Genomic DNA, 18456 nt, shown 5'->3' with positions numbered 1-18456 from the left:
CAAACATGAACACAACACTGCAAAACCACACTGTCTGCAAAACCACACAACTTCAAGACTTCCTCTAGTGTTACTCCAAAATGAAATGCAAAACCGAGAGTATTTCCACACTTTCCTCCTACACACACACACACACACACACACACACACACACACACACACACACACACACACACACACACACACACACACACACACTGTAGTAGTATTAACTGTGACGTTATTAATGTATAGATACTATAGGATGTTTTTGCTCCTCTAGTTTCGTACAATGGCAGTTCCTAACCAGCTTTGATAGTGATATGAGTGATATATCATATAGGGTACGTTGGTGCTTCAGTTAAGTCCAGTGACTAACGCCGTACAAAGTCACAGACATCTCACAGGAATACTCTCATTTGTACATTTTAGACATTTAGCTCAACCAGACTAGCATACAACGGGTCTGGTTTTCGGGATATTTTGTGACCAAAACCTACAGCTACAGGAGGGACTGAATCATCGGTCTTTCTGCTGTACTAACCACTGTGCCTGTTCTATATAAGGGTCTGGCATATTAACTGTTGCTGCCAAATATGGATGAGCGCAAAGCCACGTGTCCTGCGGGCATTAGCGACGCATCCCCAATATTTGTTGAAAGGCAGGGTTCACAGAAGACAGAAGTCTGGACGGGTGCTTACAGTACATACAGTAACAGCTCACCACAGGCCCCCACATGTCCCCGAGATGGCCAATGACAGCTGGAGGCCGCCATGCAGCCTGAAGCTTCCCATATCATAGTTGTCAATCTCTGTAGACAGGTAGCTGTCTACAAATGCCGTGGACCTCAGCGGAGGGTGGCGTCACAGATAGGTTTACTGAAAAACACGGCTGTCATTGGCCAGACGACAACGGGTGGTGGTTGCTACACAACACCAAGTGGAACTGCGTGCACGTGGAGCGGGGGGGTACATGATATCAATATGGGTGACGGCGTGACCTTTGCATGTTGAACCATCTTTCATGAAGTGACATGGGGCAAAAGTGTTCCATAGGGTACAGGACATGTTTCACGGGGCAGTTTATGACACCCTCCCCTGTCAAGTTTCCCCCGCCCCCCAAGAGGCCATGAATTGCACAGTGTTTTCCATGACAGGTGGATCTAGAGATCCACGCAGGGCAGGGGAAAGTGATGGCGTGATAGCGTGGCAGCCTCTGCAACCCACTGGGGGACTCACTCGCACAGTCACACAAAAGACCGTGGAACAAGCATAATCCCCACTTATACAAATGAGGCTGAGGCAGCTGCCAAAGATGTGTTGATGAAATTCAGACACTTCCGTGACACCACCACAGAAAGGGTCCTTCTGCTTCTCTGTCAGATGTCTGTCACTTTCAACCGCACTGCCTCTTATTTGAACTCCTCCACTCTCTCACACGCACGCTCATGACGGTGGGATCCAACATGTGCAAATAGAACCCACTTCTGAGGTCAGACATGTTAGCAAGCAAAAAGCTTTCAGTACCTCAAAACACCACTCCATTCAACATTGACAAGTAGCATTTTAAAAGGAAAGGGCTGCACCTATTATTTTCATAGTAATTTCTTCATTATATTTTCCATTATTTTATACTACAATTAATTTAGCCCATAAACGAGAGTAAAAAAAGCTATCACAAAAAACAGACGCAGTATCTTAAAATGGCTTGATGTGTTTAACCAGAGGTCAAATAAATTAATTTTATATGGAGTATTCACATGTTGGTGAAATTGTAAATAGTACACATTAGAAATGTTTATAATGATATATCATTCATATATCATCATTCTATTCTATATATCATTCTATGGCAGAAGAAGACACAAAATCGTTCCCCTAATGTTACTAATAATAAGCATGTAAACACAGCTGGGGCGTCCAGTGTCCCGTTAACAGCAGGCTATACTGTAAAGCAGGGGTTCTCAACCTTTTCAGGTTGCGACCCCAAAAATAATCATATTTTAACTGGGGACCCCCCCCCCCCCGCCCCCCCCACCCCACCCTACGAGCACTAAGAGTTGAGGAATTTCATTTTGTATTTAAAACACGGTTCTATAATTCAATTTCTGCCTCTAATATTTGACAATTTGGCCATGTTTCATTTGTCATTTCAGAGGTATTAAAAAGTCCTTAAATTGTCACTTTAGAAATGTGCAGATCAATACACTTAAACTTTATGCTGGTTTGTTTACTGTCAAATAGAAAACAGTGTCTCACATTAAGCTAATCATCTGGGGACCCCCCACATCTTTTGGGGGACCCCCTTTGGGGTCCCGGCCCACAGGTTGAGAACCACTGGTGTAAAGTACAGGCATGCTCTCTGTTAGAGGGTGTGTCCATTAAGTAACTGTATATTTTGGACAGGCAAACGGGGACATACTAGTCCACAACGTTTTCATAGGTCACGAAAAGTCAGTACCTTTTCCCCCCTCAAACTCTACACATCTGTTAACACGCTCTGCCCATGTCACGCTGGCCTTCGGTCCAAAACAATGATTTGCAGCTTCCCTTTTCAACACTGCACTGCCCAACATCCCTTTTTTTTATCAATTTCCCTTCGTGAGATCATTTCCTCGATGTTAGGGGCTTGCATAATGTTCTCTAGAATTATTTGTTCGCGTATTAACACAATCATTTCAGTTATGGAATTGATTTTCATGTCAGCTCAATGCATTACTGTAAGTATTCCTCCATAGATAGATTTATAACTCCTTTTTATTTTATTTTTTTCAAAGAAAGAGTAGCCTACTCGTTAGGTTGGTACATATGTATCCTTTAAACTTTTTCATTTTCTGCAAACTTCAACCCACTTATCATGGTGACACCCAAGCAGCTTAAACGTTAACAGACCGCTGTTTGCACACAATATCAGCAATCCCTAAGTATACTTACCTAGACGACTATGCCAAGAGGCATCCCCTGCATTTATGATTCAATTACAACTAATAGCCCAAAGCTAACCACTTAAACCTAAGTCCCAAGGGCTTTATAGTCTATACCAGTAGGACCCTTAATCTACACCAAATATCTTAAACTAACGTAGCTAATCATTCTGACACGCCCTGAGCTTGTTCTGCTATTTTCAAAAATGTTAGTCCCAGAATAGGCATGCTATAGGGTTCAAATGGTTAAACTTCTCTCTAAATATTGTAATATAAAATGAAAACCGCAACAACACTTACCTTCCTAGTTCTTCTCCAATTTCATAGAAGTCCTCCACTCTCTGTTGCTTGAATACTGCCATGCCCAGTGTCCTCATTGATATAAGTTATCTCCTGAACATGGAACTCTCAAGTCAGTCGCCCCTCTCCCTCTGCCAGTCCAACTCCTTTTAACTTCACTCTGAGTCCAGCCCTGTGAGAACAGGAGATGTTCTTGTTGTAGTTTGACAGAAGAGCAATGAGTGCTCTCACATGTCCCAGCACGCTGTCTAGCATTCCATCTCAGAACTGCATCTAAATTCATGTTCTAAATGTTCTTAGCCTGACGAGCACAAACAGATACCCTTTTGGTCATGAAGGGAAAATAAAGAAGGCAGGTATTCTGTATTTCACAAGTCTAAATGCCAACTAGCTGGCAAAAGTGCCAATGACGTTGTTATTACAGAGGGCTTAATTGGGACTATTCATTTAGTAGTATTAGTATGAGTACAACTCAGCTGTAGTCTAATGTACTTAGCTGCTGTGTAACAAACCAATGAGAGATGATTGAACAGTTTTGTCTGATGAGTAGAAGCTGACATTACCATAAGCTTTACAAATGTTTATATGGCATAAACATTAATGTTATGATTAAACAAATACATGTTTTTAATGAATACTAGTATACCATACAACAGTTCATGCTATATTAGCCAATACTCAAACAACTTCACTTTTTAACACTTGAGGTACACAAGTCTATAGTTTATATACTTATATACTTTTACAAGGTTTCAACAAGAAAGAACATATAGTCATGTCTTACCTTCTGTCAGGTGGCAGGCTAGATGATGAACTTGCATACTCTCCCTACTTCTACAACTAGTCCTACTGCACTCACGTGTAGTCCAGTCACAGGCACTGCTGCCCTATCAGTCTCAACTTCTGTTTGTCTGTCACGGCAGCAACACCACCACGCTTTTGTTCCTTCAAAAGGTCTTTGAATCACACCCCCTGATGGCTCCATTAGGAAACTGCACTGTGACAGAGCCAGTGACAAAACATTGGTGAAAAAAAATCACTTGGACTTTTATGTATGTTCATTTAGAGCTGTGCCTAAAAGTGCTGGAGATACATGTCATTGGTAAATGACACTTGTCTGGCTACTGTATCTTTCAATTAGTTAGTTATAAGTGAAATGAGAGAGAGAGAGAGAGAGAGAGAGAGAGAGAGAGAGAGAGAGAGAGAGAGAGAAAGAGTGTGTTTGCGTGTTTGTTTGTTTTGTTGGGGGGCCCCCCAACATTAGAGGGGGAGGGGGGAGCTCAATACTGGCAGTATGACCCTCTGGGCTTCACTTAGATTGGAATTTTTATAATGTGTAAAGATCAGGTTGGGGGGAAGGTCAACCACACTATTATGCCAGCATTGTTGCATTGCAAGTACTTTTAACAGTTTTCTCTGGAAAAAGGTGGTCTTTCAGGTTGCCGTTCTTCAAGAAATGTAAGGCAAACTAATGAATACTTTTAATTCAATCCATAATGATTAACATAGACTTGCTCAAAGTCTTATCATTTGGCCTCAGAAGCCCTCAGATTAGAACAGTTCATATGTTTTGTCAGCAGGGGGCATCACTTTCTGGGCATTTATGGGTGGAAAAAGTGCTTCTGTGTGACAGCATGCATAATATCGTCGTTGTCGGGTGGAAACCTTGTATGTCCAAAACCGTTCGTTTTGTATTTATCATTTTAAAAATGATTTAAACTAGTGAAAACAGCCGATCTACAAGCACACAACGCATCGCACCGCGAGGCGCTGTGTGCTTGTAGATCTGCTGTTTTCACTACTTTTGTGTGACAGCCTTGAATGATACAGCAGGGCTTTACTTTGCAAAAGAACGTACAAGTTTGAAACTTGGAGATACAAGGTTTCCACCCGACAACGACGATATGATACCTCAACATAGAAAGTGAGCCCCCTAAACCCCTTCGTCATGACTGATACAATCATGCAATGATAAAATCAATACAATGAGTATAACGAAGAGGTATGACGGTGTATGTACAGTAAATGTAAGTCACTGTGATTCTCTCTTCCTATAAAAGTCTGTGCAAATATTGGGGTATGGGGAGTGGGGTAAGAAGCGGCCTAGGTTGATGTGCAACCATGGGAGAGTGTTTTCTGCTGGTGTTTCAGTCCGAGTGTATCAAAGGGTGCGTTCGGAAATGCGCACCAGGTGTTTGCTCAGTGTAGTGAGTGCCTAAACCCAACCCTAATCCAAGCCCTAACCTCAGTAAAACTGACTAAACCCAACCCTAGCCTCAGTAAAACTATGCCTAAAACTAACCCTAACCAGACCCGGTGCGCATTTCCGAACACACCCTTTGATACACTCAAACTGAAACACCAGCAGAAAACACTCTCCTGTGCAACCATAGGGCCTCTGATCGGAGGAAGAGACTGTTTGTTTTTGCAAGTAGGCAACCACCGGTATACATATATACTGTACATCAAATGTAATGAGATGCAATGCAATGTAATGTCTCCTACTCTGAAAAAAAAAAAGATATATTTTGTTATAGTAGTGGTGCTCCTATTCTGTGTCTGTATTGTGCTACTGAATTTCACAATGAGCTCTGTCATCCAAAACATCGTTTATTGGATCCGTTTTGTAAAAAAGACACACAAAAAAAGAAAGGCTGGCAAAAATCAAATCAAATCAGAGACAAACATTGAATTCAACACCACGTGGTATTTTCAAAAACAATCAACGATACCGATTAACATCAATTGTGATATTCAATAGATTTAGAAACTAAATCAAAGTGCCCTGGGAATGATAAGGTCGTTGTGGCAACTACACTTGTGCAACGTGTCAGTGTGAAGAGCAAAAGAAGGGGGTTTCAAGCTAGCTTATTTGATACAAAGAAAGAAAATAAATGATGTTATGATAAACATTATATGATCAATGTATCACATGAAAGAAATGCAACATCACAAGCTTACAATGAAAGTTACATAACATAGTAGGAGTAAACTATGAAGCACAGCACTGCAACAAGCCAATGGTTTTCTCTTTGACAAAAGGAGTAATGCAGAATCCCGTTTCAAAGTAACAGTAACTTACAGCATGCCAAGCATAAACGTCTTTTTCTTATTCTTTTTTTTAAATAGAGACCTGCTCTCAAAATAATGCAATTAAAACCCAATTTGTAGAGGCCATTTTATCTTAATTAAAACACTACATCATTGTAGTAACCATGACATTCACACAAAATGTCTGATTAGATGTCCAGCAATTAAAAGGAAAATAATATCCTACAGCAAGGAAAAGCACTGGGAATAAAAAATATATTGTCAATGGGAGTTACATAATAGTGCTTTACATTATAGAATGGCACAAATGTTTCCTTCAGGCAGATGTGGCCGGGGGGGACGGTACAGTTGTCCACCAGTTTATCGTTCTCATTGGAGGGCATTATCTACAGCAGGGTTCCCCAATAGGCGGCCCGCGGGCCATTTGCGGCCCGCGGGGGGCTACTGTCTGGCCCACACCAACGCCAGTAATAATGGTGGTATAAGAGCAGCAACAACACTAGTATATCGTCGTTGTCGGCTGGAAATCTCATATCTCCAAATGTGTACTTTCTTTCGCAAATCATACAAGGCCATCGCACAAAAGTAGTGAAAACAGCAGATCTACAAGCACACAACACCTCGCACCGCGAGGCGTTGTGTGCTTGTAGATCGGCTGTTTTCACTAGTTTAAATAATTTTAAAAATTATAAAATCAAAATGAACGGTTTTGGACATTTTCACCCAACAACGACAATATCTGAACTGTCGCTGGAGAAGCAGGAATGCCGCCGTCACCCCCTGCAATGTTGTGGCCCTCGGCTTGGTACCCTAGACATAATTCGGCCCTTGGGGAAAACTAATTGGGGAACCCTGATCTACAGTATAATGAACTTCACAAATGTCATTGTAAACCAGGTAATGTCGAACCTATATAATTACATTGTGGTAGCTACAACAATTAGCTGTATTCCACAAGTATCTTGATGACTCGAGATCTGTGTACCTATTGAATAGGGCAGCGTTCTTCCGTGTTAGACAAAATGTAATTCCTCGACTCTTAGTTCTCTTCAGAGAGGGGGGGTCCCCAGTTAAAATATGATTATTTTGGGGGTCGCGGCCTGAAAAGGTTGAGAACCACGGTTCTATCCTACCAGTAAGTTAACAGGGGACCTTGGTTGTCAGGTGGATACAAGTCCCAGTATATGATAGAAGCCTAGGGGTTTTCAACTGGTGGTCTGTGGACCACTGGTGGTCCATGAAGGTATTGCACGTTACCACTATGTGAGAAACAGTGCACTAAATCAACTGGTGACGTACAATGTTGTCAGTTACTGAGAAGTCAGACTTCAAGAACTTCTACAGAAAAGGAGTTCGAATCTCCAAGGAAAGTGAAATGGATTGCCTGGTAGAGTCACCATTATTGGGAAATGTGCACATATAATCAATCGCATGCGTCTGCTCACTCACATATGTTGCAGAATCAGTTTAATATGGACGGTTAAGACTTAAGGGAACAGAAAAGGGCAACCATGGGAAAGGAAGTGTTTCAGTGTTTCTCGATCGTTTCTGAGCTCTGGACCACTAGCATATTAAATAATGACCGTTAAGGGCTTGATTTAATTCACCTCAAATTAACTAATTAAATTAAGCCCTTAACAGTGAATATTTAATTTAATTACCCCCCTCCCGCATACTATGCCCATATCCCCCCCAACACAACAGTGGTCCCCAGGTTGATTCTTAAGGGCCCTAAAGATGAGCCGCGGTGATAGACAAACACACTCGCTCAGCGAGAAAACGCAGCGCGGTATTTGAAAACCCCCTGCCTAGAGCAGTGGTTCTCAACCTTTTCAGGCCGCGACCCCCAAATTAATCATATTTTAACTGGGGACCCCCCACCCTGACGAGCACTAAGAGTTGAGGCAATACATTTTATATAACATGGTTCTAGGGAGCATGTAGATCTGCTATTTTCACAATTTCTGTCTCTAATATTTGACAATTTGGACAATGTTTAATTTGTCATTTTAGAGGTATTAAAAGAGGTCCTTAAATTGTCACTTTAGAAATGTGCATAATACCCTCTATACACTTAAACGCTATGTTGGTTTGTTTACTGTTGAGTGAGAAAACAATGTTGCACATTAGGTTAATCATCTGGGGACCCCCCTGGGGGTCCTGACCCACAGGTTGAGATCCACTGGCCTAGAGGACTGGGGATCCAGCAAGGACCAGGACCAGGGCTGCAGAGCAGAGGAATAACACTGGTACACGTGCTTAGAAGATTCCCTCATGTTACTTCCCTCATCTAATCCAAATCACATTTCTGTTTTCAGACAGTAACCATGCCGGCAAGTCAAGTTCTTAGGTTTATATTATTTGCCTTTTGATCTGAAACTCTGTCACAGTAAGATCAGCATTAAAAACCACACATTGCGTGGAAATATCCCTGTGTACTACTGTAAACATCCTGACTGTTATACTGCCACTCTGAGGCGAACAACCGCATCTACACATACAATGTGAAATAAGTAAAGGTTCAAGCAATAGTGTAGATTGGGTCATTGGGTGCATGCATACAAAGGCAGTGAGTGTGGGGTATTTTGTGTGGTACTGAACATCAATACATGGTGTCTAACAAAAGCAACGAGTGCCTTCATTTCCATAGAACAGAGAATCACGTCACAGACAAAAGCAGTAATCTGAGACAGTGGGAATATTTGAGTAAAGTAACAGTAAAGTCAGGTACCAATTTCCACTAAATATAGAGAGATTATGTATGATATAAGTGATTATGTGGTAAGATTTTGCTCTCAAAACTCCATAGAATACGTTTGTGTTTGGTGTTCTCAGCCACCATCCAGGGATAGTTAGTGGCCATAGTAATTCTTTCAATTGGAAAACTTCAAAAAGTTTCAGCAAGAGTGATTCAAGTGCAACAATAGATACTACACAGCAATGTGCCCAGAGTAGGATTGCAGAGGAGAAATATGCACAGTATATCAGGTAAACAATTTTGAGAAAAGCATACAATGTAAGGCCTTACAACTAAAGGCTACACAGCAAAAAGAAAGAAAGAAAAACAATCATAACAAATATGAAAGACAGAGTAAATATGAACATGTAAAATCATGCCCAGCATAAAGTTGTCCGACATATTTAACATTTTAAATACTGATTCAGAATGTGGCACGGGACACTTACTGTATGGCCGTCACGTCAACAAGCGAACAGAACGTCGCTCGATGAAAGACGGACACGTTAGCATGCAGCACATTTTGTTTGTTGGCAGGAATACTGATAGGAAGGAATTTGACTTGTAAGGTTTTGGTACTTAGAAGTAGGGATGGGACGTAAAGCGATATTATCGTTTATCGTGATAAAAAACACTCACGATAAACGTATCGTGGAGATTAAATTTATCGTGATATCGTCCTCCGTCATGCACTGGGATCAATTCACCTTTTATTTACCGAGCTGCATATCCGGCACCACTAAAACCCTCTATAATTGATAAAAGGTACTTATAATATACGTACAGTAGTTGATACAGTAGTTTTTTCACTCTTTATCAAATGTCTTTGCCAAAAAATAGCCGGTCTACAAGTGTTGACCTGCTTTTTTTTGCAAATGTTCTGCCCCAGGATAATGGATTTTGATTATCGCGATAACATCGTAAATCGCAATTTATTTTGTCACAATAATCGTGACATGCAATTCTCATATCGTCCCATCCCAACTTAGAAGCCCATATACTGCACATAATGGGGGATTGTTCCAGCACGGATGCAACGGCCATCAAATCCCGCGCTGCATGAAAACTGCAGCCACCGGAGCCAAAACCCTGGTCTTAGGGATGTTTGACACCCTCATGCTGGAGACCCAGCGAGGTTTAGTTATCCTCCTCGTCGTCGCTGACAAAGATCCTACCCTCCTGAGAGGTCTCTCTCTCCCTGATGAAGGTCTGCCGGATGGCCTCCAGCTCCGTCAGCTCCAGGCGGACCTTCTCCAGGTGGAAGGCCCGGCGGTTCTGGATCTGCCTCATGGGGAACGGGTTCATGTCCACAAAGGCCACGTTCATCAGCTTCCTGTAAAAAAGGGGAGGTAGAGATGCAGCCCCGTTAGCTTAATCTTCTGCTGACTAAGGATGGGACGAAAATGTCATAATCACGATTATTGTGACCAAAGAAATCGTGATTTACGATATTATCGTGATAATCAAAATATGCCCAACGTCCATTATCCTGGGGCGGAACATTTGCCAAAAAATAGCCGATCTACAAGCTCACAACGCGATGGTTTAAATGGTACTGGATATATGCTCGGCAAATAAAAGGTGAATTGATCGCAGTCATCGTAGGAAAATCTTGGAAAACTGTGGAAAACATTCCCATTACATACCCAAAATAGGGAAGCTAGGTTGAAAGCGGTTGATAACAATAAATAATTATAGTAAACTTTAATTCTTTAAGGCTTTTAAAAACAAGCTTACAAATTGCTTCATAAAAACAGGATGACAATTACAGCAACATAACAAAAGACATGCTGCCCTTGAAATACAGTACGGCCTCCATCCATAGGGAACAGTGTGCTCATAAAGGAGTATGTAATAAAGGAGTATGTAATAACAAACTTCCGGGTTGGCTGCGGTGGTTTACCTCGAGTCCAGGATCGTGCGTGTGAAGTATCGAAGGTACTTGAAAATGGTGGTGGAATCTTCCAACTTCAAAAACTCCTCCTCTTTGTACTTGAACAGAGCGAGGGCGAAGCGGAATATGATCTGCGAAGAAAGCGGCACGAAGACACCCAACAGCATGTCATGAGAAAGCAACGAGTGAAATCGAATCCCACTGAAACGTAACGCCATTTCAGAGGACTGATACCTACTCTCTAGAACCAGTACCGTAATAACAATGAAATGCACCTGGGAATGCAAACCCTTTACCCTCACAATGCCAGCCTGAATCTTGTGAGCTTAAGTCTTTTCGTTACGAGATATTAACGAGTGAAGCGAAATTTGGACACCGGCTTGGCCAGGCTAGTGAACCCTGCCTGCACCAGTATCTCTTGTTTTTTTTCCATTTCCATTCCTGTCGACTCTCTAGTTATTTTGCTCAAAGCCAGACACACAGATAGCAGCGCTCATAACACCCTGCCATGCCTGCATCACTAGTGCGTTTCCATAAAGCCTGTTAATGCGCAAAATTCAAATAAACTTTAATTATCCGCAAAAAGTTTTATCCGCTTGGAGGAGGTCGATTTTGAGGCTTTATCGAATAAACTAAATGCGCATTAGTGAATGGAAACGGGTCAGCCAATAAATGCGAATAAATTATGACGTTCTGGTCCATTGTATTAGCATTAGCCCACAAAACAAACCGTCTGAACTCTGTGTGTAAATTCCTCCCGTTTTCACAATGTGACAGCTCAGCTGTAGCTCTTTACAGACTGTTGTGCAGAGACAACCTCTGACAGAACTTAGAACGAAGATTTATTCAAGCTAAACTTATAACAAACTGTCTCAGTATCACGTTCAGTCTCTGTTCATGTGTTGCTCTTCTGCGACCTGGCGTTTTCCAAGGACCCTAAGCACAACGGTGGGGGCAAGGAGGTAGGGAGCGCTACACTAATTCGAATGACACCCGCAAATGGAAACAGGCTAAATTCGCTTTGTCTTAAAGGGACTACACCATGAATTTTCATTTTTCCAATTTTTATGTATTTTCTTGGTGTCCCACAAGCAACTTCTATCCTCACAAAGTCATATTTCTGACCATTGTGTCTTTCTCAGTTTATGGGCAGATCTATGTTAGCATGTCTCAGAACGGTCCTGATTGTGAAATGTCAGATTTGTGATGTCACAAGGCCTGAGAAGGAGGCAGGAGGAGCTGGGAGAGGGTTGGGGAGGGGTGGGCAGTCCTGAGAAGGAGGCAGGAGGAGCTGGGAGAGGGTTGGGGAGGGGTGGGCAGTCCTGAGAAGGAGGCAGGAGGAGCTGGGAGAGGGTTGGGGAGGGGTGGGCAGGCCTGCTGAGCAGGAGGTGGGGAGGAGTGTGGGGCCAAAACTGTCTCAATAGCGCAGTCCTCCCACTCAGGACAAGGTGGTACTGCAGCTGAAAATGCTCTGAAAGCCAGGCAGAAATAACAGGGGCTCTGTATTCAGGAGTGGTAATTTAGCCTCAAACCTTTTCAAAAACGTTTTTGGGACACAAACAGTGTTATATAAATTATTTTTAAATGCATGGTGTAGGACCTTTAATGCGCATTTCTGATAATTCCCTTCCTATATTCGAATAACTTTATGGAAACATGACTACTGTGGGCAGAATAATGACATACATTTACTATCAGATGTCCGTTTTCAGAATTAGGAGAATTAGAAGCGAGGCTTCTAATTCTAGTAACACTTGCCTTTCCAGTATACGAGTGTTGTAATCACTATGGTTAAATTGTACATTTAACCATAGTGATATAACAATCTCAACTGCTATGCAATAGGAATATTGCATAGTCTAAAAGCCCCCAAGAATGTTGCTAGAGGAAAGGCCATAGGGTCAACAAAATCATTAGGATTCATACTGGAATCTGCCTACTAGGTAAGGTAGTTGGAGGTCTCTCTTACTTCCATAGGGAGACTGTTCCATTGATGGGAGGCTCTAACAGAGAGGACTGTGTTACCAAACACACTCTCTTACCTTGGGCCCCTCGTACAGGAAGGCGTCCCAGATCTTGAACAGGATGTCACTGACCACGCTGTCCACAAACACCACCAGGAACCAGTTGAAGGTGATCAGGGAGAAGTCCACCTTGTACTGCTCAAAGTGGGCATGAAGCCGGGGCAACTTCTCACTCATCAGGTCTTTGAACACACGCTGGTCGACCTGCAAAGGTACAGGAGCAGGGGATGGAGTCAGGGGCGTCACAATGGGGGGGGGGGGGGGGGGCTTAATTATTTTATACTTTAGCTATTGAAAAACAGCAGATCTACAAGCTCACGGTGCCGCGCTGCGAGCTTGTAGATCTGCTATTTTTTAAAAGTCGAGAAAATGTGTGCAAATCTTTGAATATATGTATTTTTTTAAGCAAATATTTGTAACTCAAATTTTGCTTCTGGGGGGGTCCCTGGAACTCTGTGCGTCCGTGGCCAAATACATATCAATTTGGGGGTCCTTGACGTGAAAAAGTCCCACTGACATAGAAAAATAGGTTTTTCTCGCAGCGCGGCACTCGGAGCTTGTATATCTGCTGTTTTTCAACAATTTCTTTTCAAATCTTTTTCTTTTCAAATCTTTTTTATTAAGGTACAGTGTAACAATGAGGCAGGTACACACACATATTGATGACACCCCAAGTCCCATTCCCATCACAATCATTGGTACAAAATAGCACACGATCTGAGGCCATCACGGTTCGTACAAATTCAGTATAAAGAAAAGAGACCCTGCCCATAAAGTATAATAAAAGAAAAAAATGTTCCCCCTCCATATACCCAATTTAGTGTTAAGCCAATTCTTCCATTATTTTTCAACAATTAAAGCACAAAATAATGCATTCCCAGTCTCAATGGGTTAAACCCCTCCCCCTATGAAGAACATTCATGGGGGGGCCGCAGTGAATCCTTGTACCCAGGATATGAGCTTGGCTTTCCTCTGATGTGGTAGCATGATTCCATGAGGCAATGTGAAGTATAGACACTAGAGGGCAGCAGAGAGCAACTCAATGCAAAGATGGCCACTTTGCATTCTCCTATCACCAAAAACAAAAGAACTTGATAACATTAAGAGGCCATGCTGCTGATCATTCTGTCTATAAATGTACAGAATCTGTGTGTGTGTGTGTGTGTGTGTGTGTGTGTCTCTTTCTTGTGCATAAATCTAGCACCGTTTGATCGATTTAGTCGCATGTGTTTCGCAGAGGAAAATCATAAAATCCCTAAATCAGTCTGTCTGTGGCGCTTTTACACCCATGTATGGAGAACCCTGATGTCCCCAATATGCCCTCCAAGGACTATGATAAAAGTACTAAGTACTCTTGACAACGGGTACACTGGGTTCCCTGACAACGAAAACAACGGATGGGTATTGCATAAGCGCGGCGTGCATGTCTGTCATTTTAACAGTTCCCTGCTGTCCAAGGACACGTATGTTTATTGCATGAACAGACTGCAAACCATCCCGGTTAACAACAGTTGTATTTTTTGCAGCAAAACACATAATGGGCAGGGGCGTCACAAGGGGTAGGAAAGTGGGACTGAGTTACCAGGGCCCAAGGTGGAGGGGCCCTAGTAACTTTAGCTATTGAAAAATAGCAGATATGCAAGCTCGCAAGCACGGCACCGAGTGCCGCGCTGCGAGCTTGTAGATCTGCTATTTTTGAAAAGTTGTGAAAATGTGTGCAAATCTTTGAATATGTATTTTTTTAAGCGAACATTTGTAACTCAAATCTTGCTTCCTATTTTTCAAAAAATAGCAGATCTACAAGCTCGCAGCGCGGCACTCGGTGCCGCGCTGTGAGCTTGTATATCTGCTATTTTTCAATAGTTAACATTCATGGGGGGCCCGCAGTGAATCCTTGTACCCAGGGCCCAGAATTTGGTGTGATGCCCCTGCATATGGGGTCAAATTCTGCTGAGCTGAACCACACTAACGCAATAACGCATTCCTTCTCTGGTGAGTCATCTGCAGCAGGATCCTGTCACAGGGATATGACATCATCACTGACAGATACACTCTGGGGCAGCAGCAGTGTTGTTTTTGACAGCAAATTTTGATTTAGTTTTAGTCATAGTCTTTTGAATAAAATCTCATTTGGTTTTAGTCATAATTTAGTCTCCTGAAAAGTTTTAGTTTTAGTCTAATTTTAGTCGACTAAATATCATGAGATTTTAGTTGACTAAATCTACAGTTGATCAAAAAATGTATTTTGGCAGGCCTTGATGACATCGTAATGACTGATTTTACACGTGGTTGCATGCTGAAAATAGCCGATCTACAAGCTCACAACGCGTCGCAGCGCGACGCGTTGTGAGCTTGTAGATCTGCTATTTTCAGCAAGCAACACCTGATAGCAACCAAACATAAAATTACTTTCTCCTCCACTAGTCCCTCCCTAACGTTTTAGTCTAGTTTTTATTTTGTTGACGAAATTGTCAATATATTTAGTCTTAGTTTTAGTCATCACAGCTTAGTTTTTATTTAGTTTTCGTCAGTGAAAAAAATACAGTCGACAAACATTTTTTGTCATAGTTTTAGTCGACGAAATCAACACTGCTCGGTATTTCTCCATACAAGAATAGAACCTCTAGTCTGGACATGGTTTACCTGGGAGCCCAGCAGGGTCTTAGTATAATAGTCCCTTGGCATGAAGACCTCTACGATGGCTATGAGGCACCAGAAAGCATCCTCTTGGTCCAGATATAGCAGAGCAATGGCTGCCAGCCTGACAGAACAGACAGAAATAAACCTCAATGCAACATACTGTACTGCAGTGGTTCTCAAAGTGGATTCCAGGGACTCTGTGGGTTCCTTTTGGAGGTCTAAATTTACACATACAAGTCTGTAACTCTTGACAGTGTACAAACGGAACCAAATGAACCCGTTAGGGTTCATTTCTGTACACTGTCAGAGTTATGAGGAGTTTGAGAAACACTGCTGTACTGTATTCTGTAATTAGTAAGTACACATAAAACAACTGACAAAATTGCTAAAGTGTCTACATTTTCAAAAATAGCGGATACAACTTGTTGTAGTTTGTAGCTTGGCTGTGTGTCCTAATAAAGTATATACCGTAGGGCAGAGGTCTTCAACAGGGGGTCCGGGGTCCCCAGAGTTACTACAGGGGGTCCTCCAAATCTTTGAGTGATGGAAACTTTTTTCTTCTTTTTCATATATACCACTTGAACACTAGTGTCCATATCAGAGAACTTTAGCCAACAATAGCAGATCTACAAGCTCACAACGCCTCGCGCTGCGAGGCGTTGTGAGCTTGTAGATCGGCTATTTTCGGCAAAGAGGTTTGGTGTAGAGGGGGAAAAAGAGCAGACTAAGTACAGAGTGAAAGGACAAGTTTATTGACGGTTCAAGTGGTTAAATATCTGAAAACACACATTTATATGAATCCAAAATATACTGATGATTGTACTGTCATACAATGAAACTATATGGAATCTATGAAAAAATAGTGGGGGTCCCTGCTTCAACTCTCTCTCGACTAAGGGGTCCCTGGCCTGAAAACGTTGAAGACCCCTGCCGTTGGGCTTACCATTTTACTAGACAGTAGACACACATTTTTTACATTAAAATGCATGGCACAACCAGATCCACTCTAATCCACAGTACCTGTTGAGCCCTTGGCAGTAGCCGATGTCGGGGTTCTTCCACGAGAAAGCCATCAGTACGTTCCTGAGTTTCTGGATGCCGTCCGCACTGGGGGAGGCGTAATGCTTGTTGTTCGGCAACGTGCGCAGCAAGTCCAGCTCGATCTGCTTGGAGGCCGGGTTCGCCTTGTCCCGAGCCATGGTCAGCAGGGTCTCGTAGTAGTCCACCGGCTTCTGGTCGCGGAACTTCCGGACGTGGAAGTTGACGCACCAGTGCCACACCTTGGATCGGTGCACGTGAGGCACGCCGCTGCGCATCAGAGCCTTTAGCTCTGGGGAGCGCACAAGGTCCCTGTTCATGGTGCTGGCCAGGTAGTTCTCCCACTTCACACCGACGGACACCTCCTGGTCCGTCAGGGACAGGGACTTGAGCTCCAAGGCTCTCACCCTGGCCACCAGCTTCTCCTCCTCCTCGTCCTCCTCGTCGACCGTCTTGAAGCCGCAAATGTCATACTCGCTGACGCACAGAGGGGGAGAAAGAGAAAGGTCAGAGATCGGCAACGATATTGACGCTGCATTGCATCAAATGACAGGGTGATGGGTAGGGCTGACACGATTATGACATTTTACATGACGATTATTTGTCACTCAAATAATTGCGATTAATGATTTAATTGTGTTTTTGTCGTTGACAATTACATTTCTGCTTTTAAGTTGCACATGGTAGATATGACACATAATTACTGACATATTTGACAACTTTATACTTAAAAAAGAACATCGATAGTGGAAATAGCCGATCTACAAGCTCAAAACGCGTCGCGACGCGACACGTTGTGAGCTTGTAGATCTGCTATTTCCACTATTTTTGACCTTTTATTTAAATATATGAACATTTTTCAACATGGAAACGATTATGACGATTATGAAAAATAATCACGATTATGTCCAAAAATCACGATTAGACAATTATGTAATAATTGTGACAGCCCTAGTGATGGGTGTGCTGTGCGCTTATCCATTATTCACCTTGTCACTTTTGCTTGAAATTTGTTTGAATTCATAAGGAACTCCCCATGAATCAAAAATAACACATCATGTCTGACGCGGCCGATTGTGTTCCTATAGACACTCTCAAGTCGACTGCACCAGGGTGGACAGGTACTTTACCCCTGCACCACCCGACCGCAAATTATTGTCATTCTACTAATTCTTCTGAGGACAAAATACGCTGAAGAACTGCATCACAGCTGCACTCCCAACCATTTTATTACCAAAAAACAAGAACATGGTCTGCTGTTCAGAAGTGGTTTAGAAATACTATGAAATGAACACGCATTGTTCAGAAAGATAAATCAATCTGTGCGGAGATACCTAATAAATTAAATAGTGTTGTAGTGGGCAGGTTACAACATGTTATAAACCACAAATAGAATTGTGCATTATCATACAACTAAAACAGAATGACAGCAAAAACAGCTAAATATCAGTATCGGATGATACTTGTCCAAGTGTATTCGTGTTGTAGAGAACAGTGGTTCTCAACCTGTGGGGAGTCCTCAGATAATTAACTTAATGTGCAACACTGTTTTCTCACTCAACAATAAACAAACCAACATAAAGTTGAAGTGTATAGCACATTTCTAAAGTGACAATTTAAGGACTTTCTAATACCTCTGAAATGACAAATTAAACATTGGCCAAATTGTCAAATATTAGAGGCATAAATTGTGAAAATAGACAATCTGTATTTTCACAATTTCTGACTAATATTTGACAATTTGGCCAATAGAATCGTGTTATACAGAATACAATGCCTCAACTCTTAGTGCTCGTCAGGGTGGGGTGGGGGGGTCCCCAGTTAAAATATGATTATTTTGGGGGTCGCGGCCTGAAAAGGTTGAGAACCA

The 18456-nt window shown here is 42.3% G+C and overlaps 2 protein-coding genes across 2 annotated transcripts in view; both read right to left on the bottom strand.

The window, feature by feature from the left end:
* The window catches only part of dapk2b (death-associated protein kinase 2b), a 30969-nt gene extending 26873 nt beyond the window's left edge, over positions 1-4096 (bottom strand). Inside the window, exons 1-2 of the mRNA XM_080737659.1 lie at positions 3987-4096; positions 3203-3374 (exon numbers count right to left, since the gene is read on the bottom strand). Of these exons, the coding sequence (XP_080593785.1) occupies positions 3203-3279 (77 nt within the window). The 5' untranslated portion in view covers positions 3280-3374; positions 3987-4096. The remainder of the gene's footprint in view (positions 1-3202; positions 3375-3986) is intronic.
* Positions 4097-5827: 1731 nt separating this feature from the next.
* The window catches only part of tbc1d2b (TBC1 domain family, member 2B), a 30534-nt gene continuing 17905 nt past the window's right edge, over positions 5828-18456 (bottom strand). The window contains exons 9-13 of the mRNA XM_080736764.1: positions 16569-17063; positions 15552-15669; positions 12927-13112; positions 10894-11015; positions 5828-10323 (exon numbers count right to left, since the gene is read on the bottom strand). Coding sequence (XP_080592890.1) covers positions 10128-10323; positions 10894-11015; positions 12927-13112; positions 15552-15669; positions 16569-17063 — 1117 coding nt within the window. The 3' untranslated portion in view covers positions 5828-10127. The remainder of the gene's footprint in view (positions 10324-10893; positions 11016-12926; positions 13113-15551; positions 15670-16568; positions 17064-18456) is intronic.

This window comes from Nannobrachium achirus (assembly GCF_963921795.1).
Source record: "Nannobrachium achirus genome assembly, chromosome: 11".
Taxonomy (NCBI): domain Eukaryota; kingdom Metazoa; phylum Chordata; class Actinopteri; order Myctophiformes; family Myctophidae; genus Nannobrachium; species Nannobrachium achirus.
The sequence above is the reverse complement of the archived record's forward strand: the minus strand, read 5'-3'. Positions and strand labels throughout refer to the sequence as shown.